Here is a 21,515-nt window from a genome sequence, read left to right on the forward strand (position 1 = left end):
CTGCTTCTGTCCTTACAGCAGCCTTGAGATGTGGGTTCGGTGAGGAACCGTACTAGCCGAGGTCAGAGTTTCGCAGGAGAACAGGAATTTGAAACCTGGCTTTTCCATATCACTCTTTAGGTACGTGGGGGACTGGACAATGGGAAATGCCTCACCGCGAGAAAGCTTTTTTCCAATGCAAAGCGGACATTGGTCTCAATGCTGGTCCGTTTCTTGCGGCGCCGGCCTGGCAGCCCATCAAAGCCCATGTTGGGACTGCTTAGCTGGTTGGGGCTGGGAAGTGTGGAGTCCACAGACATTGTCTCTGAAACATGAGGTGTGGGGGAGCCATTTAGTCACCTTGCAAACATCATCACCCAGTGTACAGCACCCCACCTCCATCCTGTGGCTTGATCCAGTTTTGCTGTCTTCATCCTTCCCTCTAGTGGGCCTAGTTTCCACTTGCTTGCCTTGAGAAGTGACACCACTCCCTTGCCTCTCTGCCATCTCCTTGTGACTTCAAGATGGTGCCCTCCAGATGTTGTTGAGACTACAACTCCCATAATCTGTGGCCACTGTTCATGCTGGCTGGGGCTGATGGGAGTTTAGCAACATCTGGAGGGGGCTATGTTGGAGTCCTGCTTTAGAGAGTTCACACTGGATTGGCTTTTATGCGGTCTATGTAACAGTAGTTTCTCAGCTCAAAAAACGAAACCTTTGAAGATCTATCTTAGTAGCAGTCAAGGGGCAATTTTAAAGTTGAATGTATATGCTGAGGAAATATTTTCCCATGCTCTGCCTTACTGGAAAGTAATCTGCAGAACTTTGAGCCCATAAAGTGAATTTTCCTCAAGGCCTGAAGTTAGCATTCTCTCCCTCTGTCCTTGGAGGCTTGGGCCCCTGTCCACCCACCAGCCCCCCCAAAGGCCTGTTCAGGCCTATCTGACACCTGCATTAGGCCAGACATGTGGGGACCATTCTTAGATAATGAAGTCGGTCTTTTCTATTCTATTTCTATTCTCTCCCCAGCCCTGACAATGATTTCCCTCACACCTGCTCATTTCCACAGCTTTCCTCTCCACCAACTCAATCAGGGCTTAGCTTCCTCAGCAGAAAATACCTCAGATCTTGAGCTCCACTTTCCTTCTAATGGCCTGTTCCCACCCACCCCAAAAGCTCTTTTATTTTTGCCTCTGAGAGGCCTTAACCCCTCCTCCAGCCGACCTCAGCTTCTTCCTGCTCGCTTCCTCCTCTCCACTTACCAGCGTCATTGAGCCATTTCTCCAGTAGAGGTTTGAGTTTGCACATGTTCTTAAAGCTGAGATTGAGTGCCTCAAAGCGCGAGATGGTTGTCTGGCTGAAGTCATTCCCATAAAGCTTCCCCATGGCCAGCCCCACATCACCCTGTGGAGGAGAGAGACAGAGGTGGGGGGAGAAGCTGTTACCGAGAGCATACAACCTGCCAGGGCATTGAGATCACCCAAGAAGGCCCTTCTCCAAGTTCCATCTCTAGCAGAAATACACCATGTATAAACATCAGAGGGTGCCTCAACTGTAGAATACTCCCCTCAGGAAGGTACAGGTGACACCAACATTTTCTTCTCTTTGGTACATGCTTAAAACCTTTTTCATTTGCCCAAGTGTTTTAGATTATGGAATTTTTAGTTGGCTGGCTGATTTTATTCCTCTTCAATTTTATTGCATTACTGATAATGGGTTGCATCATACTCTGAATAGACCCACTGAAATACAAGACTAACTAAAGTCCACTGATTTCAGTGGGTCTAATTGCTGAATACAACCCACTGTTTTATAATGTATTTCTACTTGAAATATACTCAGAGTCGCAAAGTGATTTCATGCTCTTTATTCAGCTCATAGTGGTGAGGAGGAATGAAAGTCCCCTCAAGGTATCTGCTTTATATACATTATTTACACAATGGGCTGCACATGATTGGCTAATTCCGGAATTCTACTGTAAGCCAATCAGGTTGTGGATTCACTTCTATCTGGAGCATGATTGGGTAGTTCCTGCCAACCAATCATACTGCTGCATTGTTCTAGGACCAATCAGACTGCTGCATTCTGAATCCTATTGTTCTAGGACCAATCAGGCTGCTGCCTTTTGGATCCTATTGTTCTAGGGCCAATCAGACTGCTGCAGTTTGGATCCTATTCAACCCAGTACATAACACCCCTCCCCTCTAAGTTCCAGTCCTGCCCGGGAGGTCGCATTCATAGTCCTCGAGGTACGCCGGCGGCCTACGTGTGCGTTGCGGCCTGGGGTGTTCCCTGGTCCGGGGTTCAGGTTCTGGCTCGTGTTCCAAGGATACTGGCTGTGATGGGGCTGTTTGGTCTGGCGCAACTGGCTCACTCAGTCGTGGTTCTGGTTCCAGTGTCCTTTCGGCCTCGCAGGTCCTCTCTGTATTTACTGATTCTGCCTCTCCTGCTGGCCCCTCGTGCTCTATGGGCCTCACTGCCCCTCTGTTCCCTTGGGACTCCTCTGCCCTTTCCTCCTCCTGGTTTTCTCCTGGGAATCGTCGCCGTATCTGGTCGCAGTGGCGGCGCCAGCATTGCCCCCCATCCGTTAGCACCTCATACGACACGGGGCCAGTGACCCTGGTGACTGTGGCGGGTACCCATGCTGGGCCTGCCCCAAAATTCTTTGCGTACACTGGGTCCTGAGCCTCGAAGGTCCGGGGGTTCTTGCCTTCCCCCACCACTGCCTCATCCTGAGCTCTATCGGGGTGAAGGCGGTCCAATCTGATTGCAAGGCGCCGACCCATTAGTAGTTCAGCGGGGCTCCGGCCAGTCGTTGAGCTGGGGGTGCTGTGCTGTGCTAGAAGGAATGTGGCAAGGCGGTACTCCCAATCCCCTTGTGTCATACGGCGAAGGGTGTCCTTGGTGGTCCGCACCATGCGTTCTGCTTGGCCATTGGTGGCAGGGTGGAATGGCGCCGAACGGATGTGGCGGATGGCGTTCTGCATTGTGAAGGTTTGGAATTCTCCTGACGTAAATGCAGTCCCGTTGTCTGAGACGAGAGTGTCAGGGAGCCCGTGGGTTGCAAACAGCCTGCGTAGTACCCGGATGGCTGCGGACGTAGAAGTGGACGGTACCAGTGCGACTTCCAGCCATTTGGTGTAGGAGTCCACCACTATGAAGAATGTTTTCCCCTGAAAGGGGCCAGCGAAGTCCACATGCAGGCGTGACCATGGTGCTCGGGCGGACTCCCAGGACTGGACTGGGGCCCTTGGGGGATCTGGGCGGGATTCTTGGCAGGCCTGGCAGTGTTTGACCCAGGCCTCTATCTCTCCGTCGATCCCTGGCCACCACACATAACTCCTGGCAAGGGCCTTCATTCTTACTACTCCTGGGTGTGTCTCGTGTAGGGCTGTGAGGACCCTTTTGCGGAGGGGCTGGGGAACAACGACCCTGCTTCCCCATAACAGGCACCCCTTGTGGGCTGACAGTTCATGTTTGCGGGTTGTGTAGCCGGCGAATTCTGGCCCGGGGCTGCTGCTGGGCCATCCCCTCCACACCCAGTCCAGGACCCGGGAGATGACCCTATCTTTCTTGGAATGGTGTGCAACTTCTTGTGCCTGAATGGGGCGGTCAGGAAGCAGCTCCAGGCTCATAACCTCTTGTGCAGGTGCTGGGTCGGGGCCTGTTTCCGGTAGTGGTAGCCTGCTGAGGGCGTCCGCATGGCCCATCGCCTTCCCCGGACGGTGAATCAGTGCATACTGGTAGCTGGCAAGGAAAATTGACCACCTGAGGACGCGAGGAGACAGCACTTGGGGGGTCTGCTTTTCAGGGGCAAACAAGCCAAGCAACGGCTTGTGGTCAGTCACCACGGTGAAGGGCCGCCCGTACAAGAAATCATGGAATTTTTTTACTCCCTTCACGATTGCCAGACCCTCCTTGTCGATTTGCGAGTAGTTCCGCTCGGTTGCGTTGAGTGTCTGGGAAAAGTATGCCACTGGTACCTCTCTTCCATCCGGGAGTTGGTGTCCCAGGACAGCGCCAATTCCATAGGGCGAGGCGTCGCATGCTAGCACCACCGGCAGCCTCTCGTCGAAGTGTGCCAAGACCGAGTTTGAGACAAGCAAGTCCTTGACTGCCTGGAATGCGGCCTCCTGGCGCTGGCCCCACACCCAAGGGGCCCGCTTGTCCAGGAGTCTGTGTAGGGGCTCCGCTACCGCCGCCTTGTGGGGAAGGAAGGAATGGTAAAAGTTCAATAGTCCCAAGAAGGCCTGAAGTTCAGTCTTGTTCTTGGGCGCTGGGGCATCACAAATGGCCCGTACCTTGTCCCCAGTCGGGTGGACCCCTTCTGCGTCCACCATAAATCCCAGAAAGTCCACCTGAGGCACTCCTAGAAGACATTTTTCCCGCTTCACCTTGAGACCCGCCATCTGGAAACGGTGCAGAACGGTGCGGAGGCGGTCCTCAAACTCCTCTGGTGTGGGCCCGGCAATCAACACATCATCGAAGAAGGGGGTGACGCCAGGAATCCCTTTAAGTAGAGAGTCCATTAGATTCTGGAATATGCCTGGTGCCACGCTGATACCGAATTGCAGCCGCTTTACCCTGAATGCTCCTCTGTGCGTCACAATCGTCTGTGCCTCTGCTGTGGCCTCATCTACTGGCAGCTGTTGATATGCTTGGGCCAAGTCCAGCTTGCCAAAAATTTTCGACCCAGCCAGGGTGGCAAGAACATGGCTGACCACTGGCACTGGGTATGCATGGGCCGTAAGGGCCTTGTTTATGGTACATTTGTAGTCTGCGCAGATGCGGACCGAACCATTAGGCTTGACGGGTGTGACAATTGGGGTTTCCCAGGGGGCATTAGGCACCGGCTCCAGCACTCCTTGCTCCACAAGCCGGTCCAATTCCTCGTCTATACGGGGTTTCAGGGCGAACGGGACCCGGCGGGCCTTGAGCCTGACCGGTCGTACTGCGGGGTCAAGCTGTAGAGCAATGGGGGGCCCCGTATACTGTCCCAATTTCCCATCAAAAACCCCCGGAAATTCCTTGCATATGGCGTCCACGTCCACTTGTAAGCTAGTGTGGTTCACCCCGGTGACGGCTAGGCCCAGTGGTCCAAACCATGCCAATCCCAGTAAGCTAATGTAGGGGCCCTTGACCACCAGCAATTCCAGTTGCCGCGTCCGCCCTCGGTATTGCACCCTGAAGGTCCCCACCCCCATTGTGGGGACCTTACGTTTCTGGAAGTCCCGGAGGGTGAATGGGGCCGGCCTGAGTTTGGGACCCCCAGTAGGACACAGTTTCCTTAAGGTCATTGCCGAGATTATGGATAGAGTTGAACCCGTGTCAAGCTCCATGCGGCATGGGGCCCCCTCTATCTGTACGTCAACATAAATTTTCTCTACGTTGGGGTGGGGCAACTGGTATACCTGGAAGTCCGTGAGCTCAGTCGAGTTGCCTTGGTGCGTTGGGCCCCGGGACCTGGGGCTCTTGGATTGGTCATCTGATGCCTGGCGTTGGGTGGGCCGAGCCCGACACACCCGGGCGATGTGTCCCGATTTTCTGCACTGCCTGCACTCTGCGTTGCGGAAACGGCAGGTCCTCCTCTCGTGACTTTCTCCGCAGCTTGCGCAGTTCCCTCCTTCTCGTCGAGGCAGCTGTGGTATGTGGGCTGCTTGAGTGCGCTGCTGTACTCGGTGCACCTCCTCCCTGTTGGATCCTGAGTCGTCGGTGAGGTCTTCATGGTGGACCCTCGGTTGGGATGGCTGGCTCGGCCGTGCCTCTTGCGTCGACCTCTCGGCAGCTTCCGTTGCCAGGGCCTCCTCCAGAGCGACCTGGAACGTTAGGTCCTTCTTAGCGTAGAGGCGTCGTTGCAGCTTCTCATCCCTCAGGCCACCGACGAGGCGGTCACGAAGCATGTTCTCCAGCTCTGAGAAGTTGCAGAACCGGGCGGCTTGGCGGAGAGAGGTCACAAACCTAGTTATGGTTTCCCCAGGGGCTTGCCGCTTTGCGTAGAAGGCATTTCGACGAGCCACCACTGAGGGCTGCGGCGAAAAGTGCCCCTTCAGCTGTTCCATTATTGTTTTGTATGGAACAGTAGCGACGTCTTCAGGCGCAAGGAGAGCCCGGGCGATTTCAAACGTCTCCTCTCCACAGACGCTGAAGAATATTGCCCTCTTCTTGGCGTCTTCTTCATCAGTGACCCCTTTGGCTTCTAGGAGGAAGGTGAAACGGGAGGCTCCAGATGCTGGGTTGAACGGTGAAAAGCTGCTGTTGGTTGCCATTCTGAGTTCCTTGTGTCCCGGAGCTGAAGCCTGGATACACGGTGCGAGGCAGCGATGCGGCAGGTGGCGGTGCTGCGGTGCTGTGTGTGGCAGTCAGCTCAGCGGGATCCCACCTTCGTCGCCAGTGAAATATACTCAGAGTCGCAAAGTGATTTCATGCTCTTTATTCAGCTCATAGTGGTGAGGAGGAATGAAAGTCCCCTCAAGGTATCTGCTTTATATACATTATTTACACAATGGGCTGCACATGATTGGCTAATTCCGGAATTCTACTGTAAGCCAATCAGGTTGTGGATTCACTTCTATCTGGAGCATGATTGGGTAGTTCCTGCCAACCAATCATACTGCTGCATTGTTCTAGGACCAATCAGACTGCTGCATTCTGAATCCTATTGTTCTAGGACCAATCAGGCTGCTGCCTTTTGGATCCTATTGTTCTAGGGCCAATCAGACTGCTGCAGTTTGGATCCTATTCAACCCAGTACATAACACTACTGTTAAAAATTCTTGAAAATATTACTGGTTTTGTACTGTGGATGCTTATAAACTGCTTAGAGAGGCATTTTTGGCTAAAAGTAGTAAAAAAGTCTGTGTATAAAACAATAAAATAAAATAAAATAAAATAAAATAAAATAAAATAAAATACTTAAGGCTGTGCATTCATACTGGCGTGATCTCTGCCTCACTCCTCAGGTTAATCCCAAAGAGAAGGTTGTGCTTATGCAACCAACATGGGGAATGTACTTTCTAGAGCTGCCCTTGTTCTATGTAAGTTTGGGGCACTTCCATAATGTCACTATTTTCGATTCCATCACATTCAGGCAAGTTCAGGTTGCACAATTAAATGTGATTTGGAGATACATGACCACCTCATCAAAAGATCAACATGATCTAGGCTCCCTGTGAACAATTAAGAATGAATGCTAAATCACTGACTCATAGAATTGTAGAGTTGGAAGGGAATCCCAAGGGTCCTCTAGTCCAACCCCCTGCAGTGCAGGAATCTCAACTAAAGCCTCTAATGTCCAACAATGTCTAACCACCCCACAAACTTTGGGCGAACAAATTGGAATGAATGTTCAATAAACACGTCATCTGGAAGTGACCTTAGTCTCTTTTTTCCAGGGAACATTGCCACCTCAATCCCTGATGCTTCTTTCATATGAATCAACCTGGACCCTACAATCATTATGTGAGGCTCTTCTTTCCTGCATTGCAGGAACTTGGACTTGGGATCCCTTCTAACTCTACAATTCTATGATTCTTTGTGTGCCTCCTCCACAATAGCTCCGGAGGGTGACATCAGGAGAAGAGGCCTTTTCGGCATTGGCTCCCCACTTCTGGAATGCTGTCCCAGAGAGGCTTGCTTGGCACCTTCGTTACATATCTTTAGATACCAGGCAAAAGCATTCCTCTTCTCCCAGGCCTTTGGCTAATTAAACAACTGAAGGCCTTTTAAATTGAGGGGAGAGTCGTTCTTGTTTTTGTTTGTTACTATATTATGTGTTCTTGTGTTTTTATGTTATAAACCGTCCTGCGGTCCTTGGATGGAGGACAATATAGAAATTTAATAAATGGAACAGTAATTTCACAGTGAAAATGTTTGTAAATTAAGTGAGTATATAGAATTGGCAAAATTAACTTCAATTATAAGATACTAATCAAATCAAAAGTTAAGAATGGAGTGGAAGTATTTCGAAGATTATATGTCAAAATATTGTTCTAAAAATGACATGCTAATAGGCTTAGAATGAAAAATGTAAGCAATAACAAAACCAATAAAGAAAGAAGGAAAAATCAGAATGTAACAAAAATAATTTATTATAGGATGCAAGGAGAAAAGGTAGAAAGAAATATAAAGAAGTCGAATTGCTGTGGAGGGAAGTAGAGGGTGGGTGGTGGGTTTTATAATTAAGTGTATAATTAAGTAGCTATTGTAATTTAGATATTATATTTTATGTAAGGGAATCATTGGGAATTTTGGTTATTATGTATATATGTTAAGTTTCAATAAAGATCTTTGGGGGGGGGCGGAAAAAATAATAATAATAATTTTACAGTGAAAATGTTCACAGGGCAACATCTGGCACAGCCCCCTAAAGGAAACCAACAACATCCCACTCTTCCATCGTGGACTAGCCTAAGCCAGACACCTTGGCATGTACCTGTGTGAAACCCAGCTTGATACGCCGCTGCTTGAAGGTGCGGGCAAACTGCTCCAGCTCCTCCAAGTCGCTGGGCTCCTCAGGGTGTGAAGGGGTCTCCAGGCATTTGGGCGGCTGTGAGTGAGTGAGGTGGGACTCGGGGAGGCCAGGCCGAGTCACTTGCTGGGAAGCGCAAAGAAGACACGGAAATGCTGAACCAAGATGCATGTAAGCACCGAACAGAAGGCAAAGAATAATACATGAACAAGAGCTCAGAGAAACAGCTTAGGGCTCATCCACACCTCTACCAGTCCCGTGCCTAGAAAGCATGGGGCCAAATGGTCTTCTGCCTGACTCACTCCTTTCCCAGGGAAACCCTGCACTCTAGCTCCACACTGGAGCAAATCTAGAGAAAACCCAACTTGTTGTGTGCTTCAGTTGAACACTAAAGAGTGGTTTTCCCCTCCCTGCCTCCCGGGCCAAGCAGTGGGACAAAAGGACACTGCTTCCCAGGTGGTGTCAATATTACCATATTACTTATAATCCATTGTTGGCTCTGGTCAGACATTTCTGCAACTCTTTGAAACAATACACGGAAAACTGTTTAAGCAGAGGCAAAGGTGAGATGAGTGAATGAGGCATCTAATCATAAGCTGGCATTTTTATTAAAGCTTATATGTTTAATCAGGGCTTGTATTTTAAAATGAGCTTAAAGATCTTCAAATGTTTCATGCCAGGCAGAAGACCAGCTGCCTAAGAACCTTGGCAATGTTTTTCTCCTAGACAAAGGGGCCCCCTGATTTATAGCAGAAAACAATTCTCAAAGTCGTAAAAAGGGAATTACAGGCTGAGAGCCAAGGTTACACTGACCCTACAAATTAAGGGTGGATAAATAGTAAAATGAGCCATATCTTCTTCCTAAGGTTAAAAAGGTCAAGAGCAGTGAAAAGCAACTGGTCTGGCTGGCAGAAACAGAACATTTTTGGGAAGTCTTTTCTAAAGCTGTTTCTTTCTTAAACTAAGATCCTTTTAAGATTTCTTTTCCTTTTAAAAGGTTATTTATGTATTAAATATATTAGCTTAAATATAATTATGCAAAGGATTTAAGAAATGCTAGATTCTTATTTCATATAGTTGTAAGAGTTGTAACTATCCTGAAATTAAGTCAGCCACCAGCCCCCCTTGCCAGACAGGAGACGCCATCGAGCACTCCTGATATATGGTTGTCAGGCCTTTTGTTTAGAAACCTTCAAATGAAGGAGATCTCTCAATGTTGATGTGAACTCAAAATCCTTGACATATGTTTAAGATAAAAATTCAAGATTAACCATCTGTTTTGGAAGGCAATAGGGCAAGGAGGGCAAGAGGTGAGCTGGTAATTAAGATTCCTTGTTGAGACACATGTAAGATATATTACTACTTATTTGTCATTTATAGATAGAAGAATATATAGCTTTTTGATTCCCATAAAAGGGCAAGAGGAAATGGGTGTATCTTTTGTGATTGGTTCTAGCAAACAGCCAATAGGAATTTCAACCAGGCTGATTGGACAGAGGCAGCCACAGGAGGAGCAAGGGGGCTGGATTAAGGAAATATAAGTGCTGGCCAGAATGGCAAGAGGCCAGGCCAGAGCTTGGTAACCATATACCACTGTGCCTCATATTTATTTGTCTGACAAATAAATTATTATTTTAATTTCTCTATTGCTGCGTTGAATATTTCATTCCAGCTAAGCGTTAACCACAAGCAGGGTGCTACATGATCACAACCCGCATAGTCCCAGGGCACAAGATACAGAGCCACTACGCTGAAGCTAAGCAGGTCTAGAGGTCTGATCAGTGCCTAGTTGGAAGACTGACTGGGAAAGCCCCCCCCCCCCATGCACACCACCGTGAAGTTCTATAATGGAAGGGGTGTAAATGTACTAAACAAATAAACAAATTCCTGATCGCCACTGCCTTCAAGGGTCTGACAAAATGATCGTTGCATTGCGTTAACTGTGGTGAAGCAGTCTTTTCTTCAAAGCAAGATATACTGACGCAGACAAGAGTACAGCATTAAAAGATGAAGAATGAGACTGCCAGACCAAGGCTGGAAATCTCTGCATTCCCACTGGGTATTTTACGCACTCACCTGTGCTGGGAGTCCTGCACGAGGCTGGTTCGGCAGGAGGCTCCCTGGGTTTTGCTGAGGTAGCTGAAAGAGATTTGGTGTCGGGAGCAGCCCTGTGAGGGAAAAAATGTAGTGAACAGCTCAGCTTTGCAAAATCAAGCACCACCTTATTCCACCATGTGAAAAGTTACTGATCAAACCCGGGGGGGAAAATCTGCCAATTTGGTGCCATTCTTCAGACCCCTAAAAACCTCCACTGTTGTTATTTAAGCAAAGTAAAATCCTACTCCTCATTGGCTGAAGAGAAAATAAAAATTCACAATGGCAGCTACTGCTGAAAATGTGCAGACAAGAAAAAAGCCTAGCTGGATACTGCAGCATTTAGAAAATGTGGTTTTTCTATTCTTCACAGTTGTTTGTCTTTTCTTGCAGACTGGGGAGGAATTTGAAGGTGAACCTATTTAATTCACACTTTCTGAAACAAAGTATAAACTGAAACACAGCCATTTGTTGAAATTCATAATTCTCCAAATTCTGCAATGCAGTTCTCCAGCTAGGTTATTTTGCACTAAGATTCATATATGAGAGCAAAGGCAGCATATAAAATCATATATTTGTGAAAATAACATAGAAATGTAGTGTTATATTAAGAAAATTGCTCTGCAAAAATATATTTATTAGGATAAATTCATACAAAAATGTTGATGGAATTTTCATGAGGACTTTCTTTTTTTTAATTGCAAACTGGTGTGGAAACTTAAGATTGGAAAAATGAAAAACTGAGATGAAGCAAAATTGGCAAATCGTCTCATCCCTACCATCCAGCACATGATTCTAACTTGAGAGAATAAAATGCTTTATGCTGAGGTAAAGTGGAACAGATTTCTCCAGTTCCCTAATCTGCCTCTTCGTCCCAGAATGGGGGAACAAATGGGGAATTCTGTGGTGAGGGAAAAGTACTTTGAAAATATTCAGACACATGATTTTATCACCTTTCAGGACTGAACATAATTCCTGGAAGACCTGGGCTTGCTGAGGGTGGGGTAAGTAGATGTAGGCTGACAGTGAACTCTGTGTTTTGGGTTTTTTGTCCAAGGCTTACAAGCAGGGATGAGGAATGTGTGGTCCTTCAGATGTTGCTGGACTACAACTCCACCATTCCTGACCAGTGGCCACATTGGCTGTAGTTTGGTAGATCGAAGAGCATCTGGAGGGGGGAGGGCACAGATTCCCCATCCCTGCCTTACAGTGCTTCCACACTAGGTGCTTACTATCCGCACACTTGGTTCACTCACTTTTTATAGGGCATCTACATGACATCATCAACTCATTGTCTCCCCCCTGTGTTTTCTCTGTGCTGCTTCTTCTGGTTTTCGGCAGACCACAAAAAATCCCAAGTTGTTGTTGTTGTTGTTGTTAACAATAAAAACACTAGTGGAATCTTTACAGGTGTAAATCACCATAGTATTGTTACTCTTCCATTTTCTTTTCCATCTGGTTTTGGCTTCTACTGCCTAAAGCAGCCGAACCTATTGCCATTTCACCTTCACTATTATTATTTTCCAGTCAGCGTCATTTCATTACATTGTTGTTGTTGTTACTTTAAAAAATGTTTTAATTAACACTAAAAATGCTTTTAGAACCATTTTTAAATATTAAAATATTCATGCCACGGCACTTCTATGAAAGAGTATTATAGCACTGATTTTCAAATGCTGCTGTTTTTTCATCCTGTGCCAATGTTTTATTTTTCAGACTTACCACAACATTTTAGAACGTTTTTCTTATACATCTCAAAAGTTGTTGGGAAAGAGCACTTCGCTGAGCTTTCCCCGCATCAGGGCATAAAGTCAATGGCAATTTCACTTGCAGCTTACAGCGGAAAAACAACGGCTCGTTGCACTAGGAACTGCTTGCCTGCAAATACCCTTTTGCCAGGAGAAGCGGAGTGTGGCCTATGCAGTCTCTTTTTCACACACAAGCCATTCTTACCTTGCTGTCCCTGCTGGGCCTGTGGCAGCAGGAACTGTGCAGGCGGCTGGAGGTGGTGCCCTGGGACAAGGACTAACTGCTGGAGCTGGAGCAGCTGCTGGATGTCCTAGAACAGAGAAGTGAGTGGGAGGAAGAGTGTGGGTATGTCTACCATGCAAATTTATGCCAGTTTAATGCTGGGGACTGCAGTCCGGTGAAGGTGTTGAGGATTCTCCTACTGTTGACCAAGGTCTGTTGTGGAGAGTGGCAATGTGTGTTTGCTAGAAAGGCACACACAGAGGAAGTTGGATCTCACAGGGTCTACAGAAAATCCTCCCTGTGAGAGCCACTTCCTCTGTGTACAGCCAGGTAAAAGGGGCACAGCCTATATAAGCCGGTCACGTTCCCAGCCTGCTCTTTCTTTGATTCCTGATCTCCAATCTCTCTCTTCTCTTCAATGCCTCATCAGTGACTAGGGATGAATCTGAATCTGAGTGCTGAATCTGAGTCACAGCTCAAACTCCATTTTGATCTAAACTACTGTATATGTCTGCAACTACATTTTCAGCCTGCCTCAAGACTGCTATTGTGAAACTGAGCAAGTAAATCTATATTTACTTATAAGAAGACTGTTTGGCGTGTCTATTGTTTTTAAGGGAGAAAAGGGGGAAATAACAGGAAATACAGTCTGCAATAAAGCATCCTGGATTACTAAAACTAAAGGTTAATGCTAACCTATCAACAGGTTCCTTATTTTTGGCCGACAAAGGGATGTACCCTGCTGAACTCACGAAGGATAATATCTAACAAACACATCCTCTCCTAGTTTCTATACACATCCCTACATAAGAGAAGAAATGCCGCAGCGCACCTGCAGCAGCATAACTGAACGCCTTCACCTGTCCCAGCTACAACAAAACATGTCTCTCCCGCATCGGTCTCTAGAGCCACAGCAGGCACTGCAACTTTCCAACAGTTTGACCTCGCCCAGAAAGGCACACCCCTCCATTGTCTCCTGAGACAGATGGATGCCAACCATGGATCAGGCCATGTCTGCATGAGCAGCCTGTCATATGCTTTGACTTCTGCCCTGTTCTCTGTGTGGTGGTGAGCGTGTAATGCTGGGCAACCCATTCTGGCCAGACCCCCGGCAAGCTGAGCCTCCCGTGCACAAGCCCTTACCTGTGCAGTGAGCTGGATTGGCTGCGACAGGGCAAGCTGTGGCGTCTGGGGCTGGTTCTGTGGCGCCGTCAGCTCAGCCCCAGGCTGCTGAGAGGAGGCTGCGGCAGCTGCGGCATTGGACTGCTGCACGGCGGCTGCCAGGAGCTGCGCTTGGGCCTGCTGCAGAAGCAGCTGCTGTTGGGCAGGCATCAGGGCCGTAAGCTGGGTTGGTGGAAGGCAGAGAAGAGGTGTACCAAGGGCAGCATAGCAAATGGCAGGCCAGGAGCGGGTGACCAGGCAAAAGGGGAGTAGAGGCGAAAAAGGGGAGGAGGAGAAATCAACCAGGCAGAGAGAAGGAAGAAGCTGGTTAGTTGGGTCCTTCTCCCGCCCAGCGCATCAGCAAGAGCCCCAGCAAGCAGAGAGCCAAGCAATATATTCCTCTTGGTTGCCAACTCCTTTCCTGACAGCAGTGCCTGTGCTTATAATTCAACACAATAGGACAATTTCACTAAGCAGATGAGGGCTGTTGTTCTTTCACGTTATGTTCATGGACAGGAAATCCTGTGTGTGTTGAATTTCTCCTTAGTCACTGGGAAAGGCACAGGAGGAGGAATGGAGTGGACAAACCTAAGCTTCTCACATTACTGAGAAATGCTGATGAACACACAACGCCATTCTGGGTCACTTACTGCTTATATGAGGAAGGTATAAGCAGCATTTTGCTAGGGCAATGCAGAATGAGAATTTAGTTTCAATCTAAGCCCCTCCACAAGCCACACCTGCACAGGAGAAATGTCCACTTCCCCAGGCTTCTACCTACCACATTCAGAGGAGAGGAGAAGGATGAGATTTCAAAATCATCATTTCCTTTTTATCATCCTTCAGTGTCCACCCCAGAGTGCCAGGGAGCCATGCCTCCCCAGCTACCATCTTCTTATCAACCCTCTATTTCCTTTAAACTATTTTGAATCATTAACTGATACCACAGGCCTTTTAGTACATGATTTCTTTAACTATTTTTTCCAAGTGCACACCTAAATAATAAGCACATACAGTGTGCTTGTCAGAAGACACACACACACTCTCTCTGATCTGTATACTTACAAACCTGGATTTGTTACTACATAATCTATGAAACAACTTTATGGAAAGAGAGAAGCTTCCCATCAAATAATAACCATAATGAACGTTGGCTCAATGCTTCTTGAGTTCAGGACTTTCAGTTGTTAGAAAACTGGTCATGGAAACAGCCCTTTGTTTGTATCCACCTCCCTGCCACCCCCTGGGCCACTTAAGACAAACTCCATAATCTATCTGGCCACGGGACCTTCCACTTACCCCAGCCAGCTGGCTGCCAGCTAACATAAGCTGGGCCTGGGGCAGGTGTGGCTGCTGAGCTGGGGGAGCCGGGACTGGGGCTGGAGCTGGAGGAATTTCTGTTGGGTCTTCAGCTTTGATCTGGAGGGAGAAAACAAGATGAAAGAGAATCACTACGACTCTCTTTCCAGCTGTGTGCGACAGACATCCTTCCACTCCTGTTGCAGCTCAACATTGCTTGTTTGAGACACAAATTTGATGCTGTCCTCCTTCTGCTTCCATGCTTCCTGACCCCCTCTCCTGTGCCCCTAATCTCCCCTTCCCTAACACCCGAGCTACCAGCCTGGAAGAAGCGCTTAAGCAGCGCTATGGCAATGGGTAGCTCTCACAGGGCAGCGCAAAAGGATCGGGTTTTAAGGCTACCATTGAAAATGCGGAGTCCTATCTGTGTCACCGCAGGGAGAGGATGATGGCCCAATGGAACTGAGGAACATTGTCCAGGGTGCTGGGTGATGCTAAGCAACACCAAGGAAAACAAAAAAATTCTGCAACTTGAATACATTATGCTAAGTAAGCAGCTCTACACGTGTTTAATTCACTCTGCTCCTGCAAGCGACTTGCTAAAGGGACAAAGAGCAACACAAGCACCAAAATCCCAACAACTGGAAGTTGATGCTATCTCTCTGACTCATTGCTAGGTTGGCTTCCTGTTTTGCTGCTGGGCCTGAGGCACAGGGAATTTCCCCGCAAAACCAAACTTGATTCATGAGTCTCTACCACACTGATTACAAAAGTACAAAGCTGCCCACGGTTCTGACCCACCCAACCTTCCACTCAGCTATATATTATACCAGAAAAATAAAAAATAAGTTTCTTCAGTTACTCAGAAACTGAAATATTGAATTACTTAATGATTCCAGTCCTGGGACAAAGTGGGTTTTGCAGGTTTCTGTTGTGCTCCAAAACACAGCAACATTTGTTTAACCAGAAAATATAGAGGGGCTGTAAAAAAAACCAGAGTTTGAAAGCTAAGTAGGTACCAGTAGGTCAGTGACCTGATGGGAGGACTAGCCTGAGGGACCTGGAATAGAAATGTAGTAAATAATACTTCATGGCACTGCAGAAATGATACTTTTCCTTAGAATTCACTCATCTACAGCCACCACAGCTGGTTCTGGGGTAGGGATGGGGAACCTGTGGCCCACAGATGTCTTTGGACTCCAACTCCCATTAGCATGGAATGATGGGAGTTGCAGTACAGCATTTAGAGAACCACAAGAGATCTGGAGGAAACAGTGGTCAACTAAGACAGATAAGCACACTGATAAACAGAGGTGGAGAACGTTTTCTGGCAAGTGGGTCGGATCCTTGTCTCTCTAACCCTGCTGGACAAAATTTGACAGATGGGTGGCAGGTCATGTTACCCTTTGCAGCCCCACTTATTGGGATTTCAAAGCACAGCACAGGCCATTCGGAAATCCTTTTTGTAAAAAGGCATTTAAACAGCCCTCTGGACCACTTGTCTTCAGAGAATCAAGGAGGAGCATTGAGAAGGAGAATGGAATGTAAACTTGACTTCCTGTCCTTTCCAAATTATTTTCACGCTAATAAACCTATTGCCTAAACTTATTAGTGTATTAATCAAGAAAGGCTCCCGCCGCCGGAGCACCCCGCCCCTGAGACTCGTCAGAGCTCCTGGCGGCTAGCCCCACCCCTGCAGGCAACTAGCCCCGCCCAGGATATGCCCTGCTCCGGGTGCCGGAGCAGCTAGCTCTGGCACTGCTGATAGCCTTATCCTCCATGAATCTGTCTAATCCCATTTTCAAGCCAGCTAAGTTTCAAGCCATCACAACATCTTTGATAGTGAATTGCATGGTTTAAATATGTGCTGTGTGAAAAAAGTCATTACTTTTGTCTGTCCTGAAACTTCCAACATGCAGCTTTATTGGATGGTCCTAGTATTATGATGGGTGGGGGGGAGTCTCTTACCCACTCTCTTCATACCATGCATAATTTTATACCCCTCTATCATAATAAACAGGGATACTTCAGGAATTTGTTCTTTCGGAATTCTGATACAAGCTGGCTTGATTTGCACCTCCCAAACCACTGTGAAGATCAGAATGCGGCTACGCTCTTCACGAAGGGCACTGCAAATTGATGCAGTGCTCCCTCTGGTGGCAGCTGCTAGTGAACATAGCTAGGTACCTCAACCTCCTTTTTCACCCAAATGCTCCCACTGACCCATGTTATTATTATTATTTAACATGTGATATGAGAAAGCATTGGGATGCGGGTGGCGCTGTGGGTTAAACCACAGAGCCTAGGACTTGCCGATCAGAAGGTCAGCGGTTCGAATCCCCGTGACAGGATGAGTTCCTGTTGCTCGGTCCCTGCTCCTGCCTACCTAGCAGTTCGAAAGCACGTCAAAGGGCAAGTAGATAAATAGGTACCGCGGGAAGGTAAACGGCATTTCCGTGCGCTGATCTGGTTCGCCAGAAGCGGCTTAGTCATGCTGGCCACGTGACCCGGAAGCTGTACGCTGGCTCCCTCGGCCAGTAAAGCGAGATGAGCGAGCGACCCCAGAGTCGGTCACGACTGGACCTAATAGTCAGGGGTCCCTTTACCTTTACTTATGATAAAGCATTATTGCAGGACACAGAGCCAAGGTCCACATTACCTCCATTAGAAACTGCTGGAGTCCACATTCCAGAACATACACACATACAACTATTAACACACCTATTAACCATTAACATATTTTACCTTTATTTTTACCTATTAACATACACACACACATTTATTCATACACACACACATCCATTCACAAAACAAGCAAATCTCTCCTCCTTGTGGAGGGGTTGTGTGGCTTGGGTGCCAAAGTTCAGAGGTTCAGAGGTTCCCCAGTCAGAGGCACTGCAAAATTGGATTCCTATTTCCTCATTAATATTATAACCTGCAACCTGATTTCTTCCCTCTCTGACCTCCATTCTCCTAGACTTGGCTATGGTGGTTGCAGATGAGAGGTGACAATTTTATTCCCCATAAAAAGGTAAGGTAAAGGTACCCCTGCCCGTACGGGCCAGTCATGTCTGACTCTAGGGTTGCACGCTCATCTCGCTCAAGAGGCCGGGAGCCGGCGCTGTCCGGAGACACTTCCAGGTCACGTGGCCAGCGTGACTAAGCGGCATCTGTTCTGGAATGTGGACTCCAGCAGTTTCTAATGGAGGTAATGTGGACCTTGGCTCTGTGTCCTGCAATAATGCTTTATCATAAGTAAAGGTAAAGGGACCCCTGACTGTTAGGTCCAGTCGTGACCGACTCTGGGGTTGCTCGCTCATCTCGCTTTACTGGCCGAGGGAGCCAGCGTACAGCTTCCAGGTCACGTGGCCAGCATGACTAAGCCGCTTCTGGCGAACCAGATCAGCGCACGGAAATGCCGTTTACCTTCCCACTATAAAGCGGTACTTATTTATCTACTTGCACTTAGGGGTGCTTTCGAACTGCTAGGTGGGCAGGAGCTGGGACCGAACAACGGGAGCTCACCCCGCCGCGGGGATTTGAACCACCGACCTTGCGATCAGCAAGTCCTAGGCACTGAGGTTTTACCCACAGCGCCACCTGCGTCCCCATAGATGGTACCTAAAAGGTAAAGGGACCCCTGACCATTAGGTCCAGTCGCGGACGACTCTGGGGTTGCAGCGCTCATCTCACTTTATTGGCTGAAGGAGCTGGCATACAGCTTCCGGGTCATGTGGCCAGCATGACTAAGCTGCTTCTGGCGAGCCAGAGCAGCGCACGGAAATGTCGTTTAGCTTCCTGCCAGAGCAGTATCTATTTATTTACTTGCACTTTGACGTGCTTTTGAACTGCTAGGTTGGCAGGAGCTGGAACCGAGCAGCGGGAGCTCACCCCGTCGCGGGGATTTGAACTTAACCTTGTTCCCCATATCGGGGAGCACAAAGCAACACAAAAAAGCAGCCCTGCAAACTGTTGGAAGATGGTCCCTACTGGTGGAGACCACTGTTATTACAAGCATGTATGGGAAACTGTCTTCCCTTTTGAGTAGGTTGAGAACTGGCAGAGAAACAATGTTCTCTGCAGTGGTGCTAGTGGAAGCTACAAGTGGGTTGGCTAGAGGATGCCACTTACCTTGGTGCCGGTGCTGGTTGGGGACGGGGAGAACGGGGAAGGTTTGCTCTGCTGGGTCTGCAAGGGACAAAGAGAGAAAAAGGAAGTCAGCATTGACAGACTAAGGGCATGCCCCTTGTCTGCCACAACAACATTTGTGCCACTACTTTAAACCTCCAGCTTCTGGCCAACTTTTCTCACCTGGTGGTTTGTGTCAGGTCCATTTCTTTCTGTATCTGAAAGCAAAGGAGATAATTGTCATAAAGCTTCCATACAAAGCCATCGCCTCAATAATCCACATTCCTTGAACCCTCCTCCCAAGGCCTACATTCCCAAATAGGAGTCCCATAGGCCACATCAAGCCTGCCGTGCCTGTTTCTCCTCCTCCTCTACCCACAGGTCCTGTGCCTTTCTCTGTCGCTTGCAGGATTTCAATCATGGCTATGAGGTTTCTTATGGTACTGTACATGCATGAACACACATGCCCAAGTGTAGGATCACTCTAAAATCAAGATATATATGCAAACCATACTATAATTCTGGCGTTTTGGACAATGCAAGTATGGTTTTAAAGAAAGGGATTTAATTACATTTTTGAAATGAGTTGTTGTTATAATATAAAGGCTAGGTGGTTTTGTATGCAATATTTGCATTCATTTCTACATTACAGTAAATTCTAAAGACACAAGCTTTTTTTCCTGAATGTTTAATGGATTGTACATGTAGCATGTTTATAGAGGTAGGCAAACCTCTGAGGTCTCCCCGCTTTTTGTCTGATATTTGGTGCTTTCCCTTCTTTCTGCCAAGGGGTAAGATGGCCCACTAAACAGTTAAGTGGCACGGCCATGCACCAAATATTGGCTGCTTCTTTCCACCCAGCCTTCCTTCTAACATTTATTCTCTGCTTCATTCCTTCTGCTCCCCTAAAACAATCACTTTCAGGACTTCTCACTGATTCTCTTCCCCAGACACCCCACATGACCATTTTTCATCATGCCTAACTTTGCCCCTCTCCCCTAAATTTGCTTCACTAAGACTCATTCAAAAACTTGCTAGTGCAAATCGTATGTTATCTTAGTTGCATTTTTATTGCTTAGTCTAATTTACTGGGTCTGAAAAACTTTTTAAAATGCAGAACATTAGGAGGATTTATTTTACAATAACAGTAAGGAGGAGGAGATGATCACCTCAGGGCAGTTTACAAAATAAACAAGAAGTGTACATATCACAAAACATGTGTTTCAAATATTATATGAAGGCTAGTTCCTAAGCCTGTCGGTTTGTCACATTCCATTAGGACCAAAGAATGGAACTCAGGACAGAGCAATGCAAATGAAAGCTGAGGCATGGTCTCCCTGCAACTGTGGGGTTATGGGACAAAGGAAAATGGCTTTGGGGCACCGTTATTGGGTGACGGGGGAGCACAGAAGTCTGTACTGAGGTGAGATCACTCTAGAGATCACTGTGCACATCACAGCAGTCTCCCATCCCTCACCTACTTTTCAAAGCTCATAATGACAGATATTTTGCTAGTTCATAAAAATTATAATGAACGAATAAATCCCCATCCCTTCCCTCCAGGAATTGCTACCTGTGTGCTCCTCTTGCAGCTCCAGCCGCGCCTTCTCCAGCTCCAGGGGCTTAGACATTCTTACTTCTATGAGAGAAAGAAAAGAGGGTGGAAGGAAAATGGGGGTGAGCGCTACATCAGATTGTGACGGTACACCAAGCGGCAGGGGTGGGGGAATCAGAGCAGAACACCCAGAACCTAAATACTAATCTAAAGTATTTAAATATCAACACAGTAACATTTACAGGACATAGAATTTGAAAATATATGCCTAGTTGGATCAGGGATGGGCAATCTGCGTTATTGGACTCCATCACCCATCATCCCTGACCATTAAGGCCAGCCCAGGTTGTTTTGCTGCTTGAGGCAAAAGCCCTGGAGCTATTCCCCCCTCCTCTGCCCCCTCCTGATCTTCATCAGCACTGGGCATCTACTACCCAGTGCTTGGCATCTGCTCCTCCGCCACTGTGACCATGCCCCACCACCACAGCCCCTCATCTATCCCCACCTCTCCACAGCCTGCACAGCAGACCACCTGCCAGCCAAGCAAACCAGAGCTTCCCCAGGCTGCCTCCAGGCGGTGAAAGAGGAGACGCAACAGTGGGGAGGACACAGTCACAGTGGCAGAGGAACAGGAGGAGGAAGAGGTCACCCAGCAGCAGTGTGTGCCCTGTTGGCAACTGGAGGTGGCATGCAGTGGGTGCACAATGGCAGTGGTGCCACCCTCTGGAGCCTCTGGCCCTGCTGACCATTGGCCCTGCTGGCTAAGGCTGATGGAAAATGGAGTCTAATAACTTCTGGCAGATTCCCATCTCTGTCTTACTATATCTTGACCAATATAATGGAAAGACATTTCAGTGGCCA

The 21,515-nt window shown here is 47.9% G+C and overlaps 1 protein-coding gene across 10 annotated transcripts in view; it reads right to left on the reverse strand.

Moving 5' to 3' along the window:
* Positions 1-21,515, reverse strand: part of POU2F2 (POU class 2 homeobox 2) — a 110,065-nt gene that overhangs the window by 8,905 nt on the left and 79,645 nt on the right. For all 10 annotated transcript variants that reach the window (XM_079985453.1, XM_079985456.1, XM_079985457.1 and 7 more), the window contains 10 exons: positions 20,673-20,738; positions 19,283-19,317; positions 19,103-19,159; positions 14,972-15,091; positions 13,655-13,855; positions 12,494-12,599; positions 10,523-10,614; positions 8,411-8,572; positions 1,242-1,383; positions 156-304 (listed from right to left, as the gene is read on the reverse strand). In XM_079985453.1, coding sequence (XP_079841579.1) covers positions 156-304; positions 1,242-1,383; positions 8,411-8,572; positions 10,523-10,614; positions 12,494-12,599; positions 13,655-13,855; positions 14,972-15,091; positions 19,103-19,159; positions 19,283-19,317; positions 20,673-20,738 — 1,130 coding nt within the window. The remainder of the gene's footprint in view (positions 1-155; positions 305-1,241; positions 1,384-8,410; positions 8,573-10,522; positions 10,615-12,493; positions 12,600-13,654; positions 13,856-14,971; positions 15,092-19,102; positions 19,160-19,282; positions 19,318-20,672; positions 20,739-21,515) is intronic.

The sequence above is a fragment of the Podarcis cretensis genome, assembly GCF_951804945.1.
Source record: "Podarcis cretensis genome assembly, chromosome: 8".
In the NCBI taxonomy this organism is placed as follows: Eukaryota; Metazoa; Chordata; class Lepidosauria; order Squamata; family Lacertidae; genus Podarcis; species Podarcis cretensis.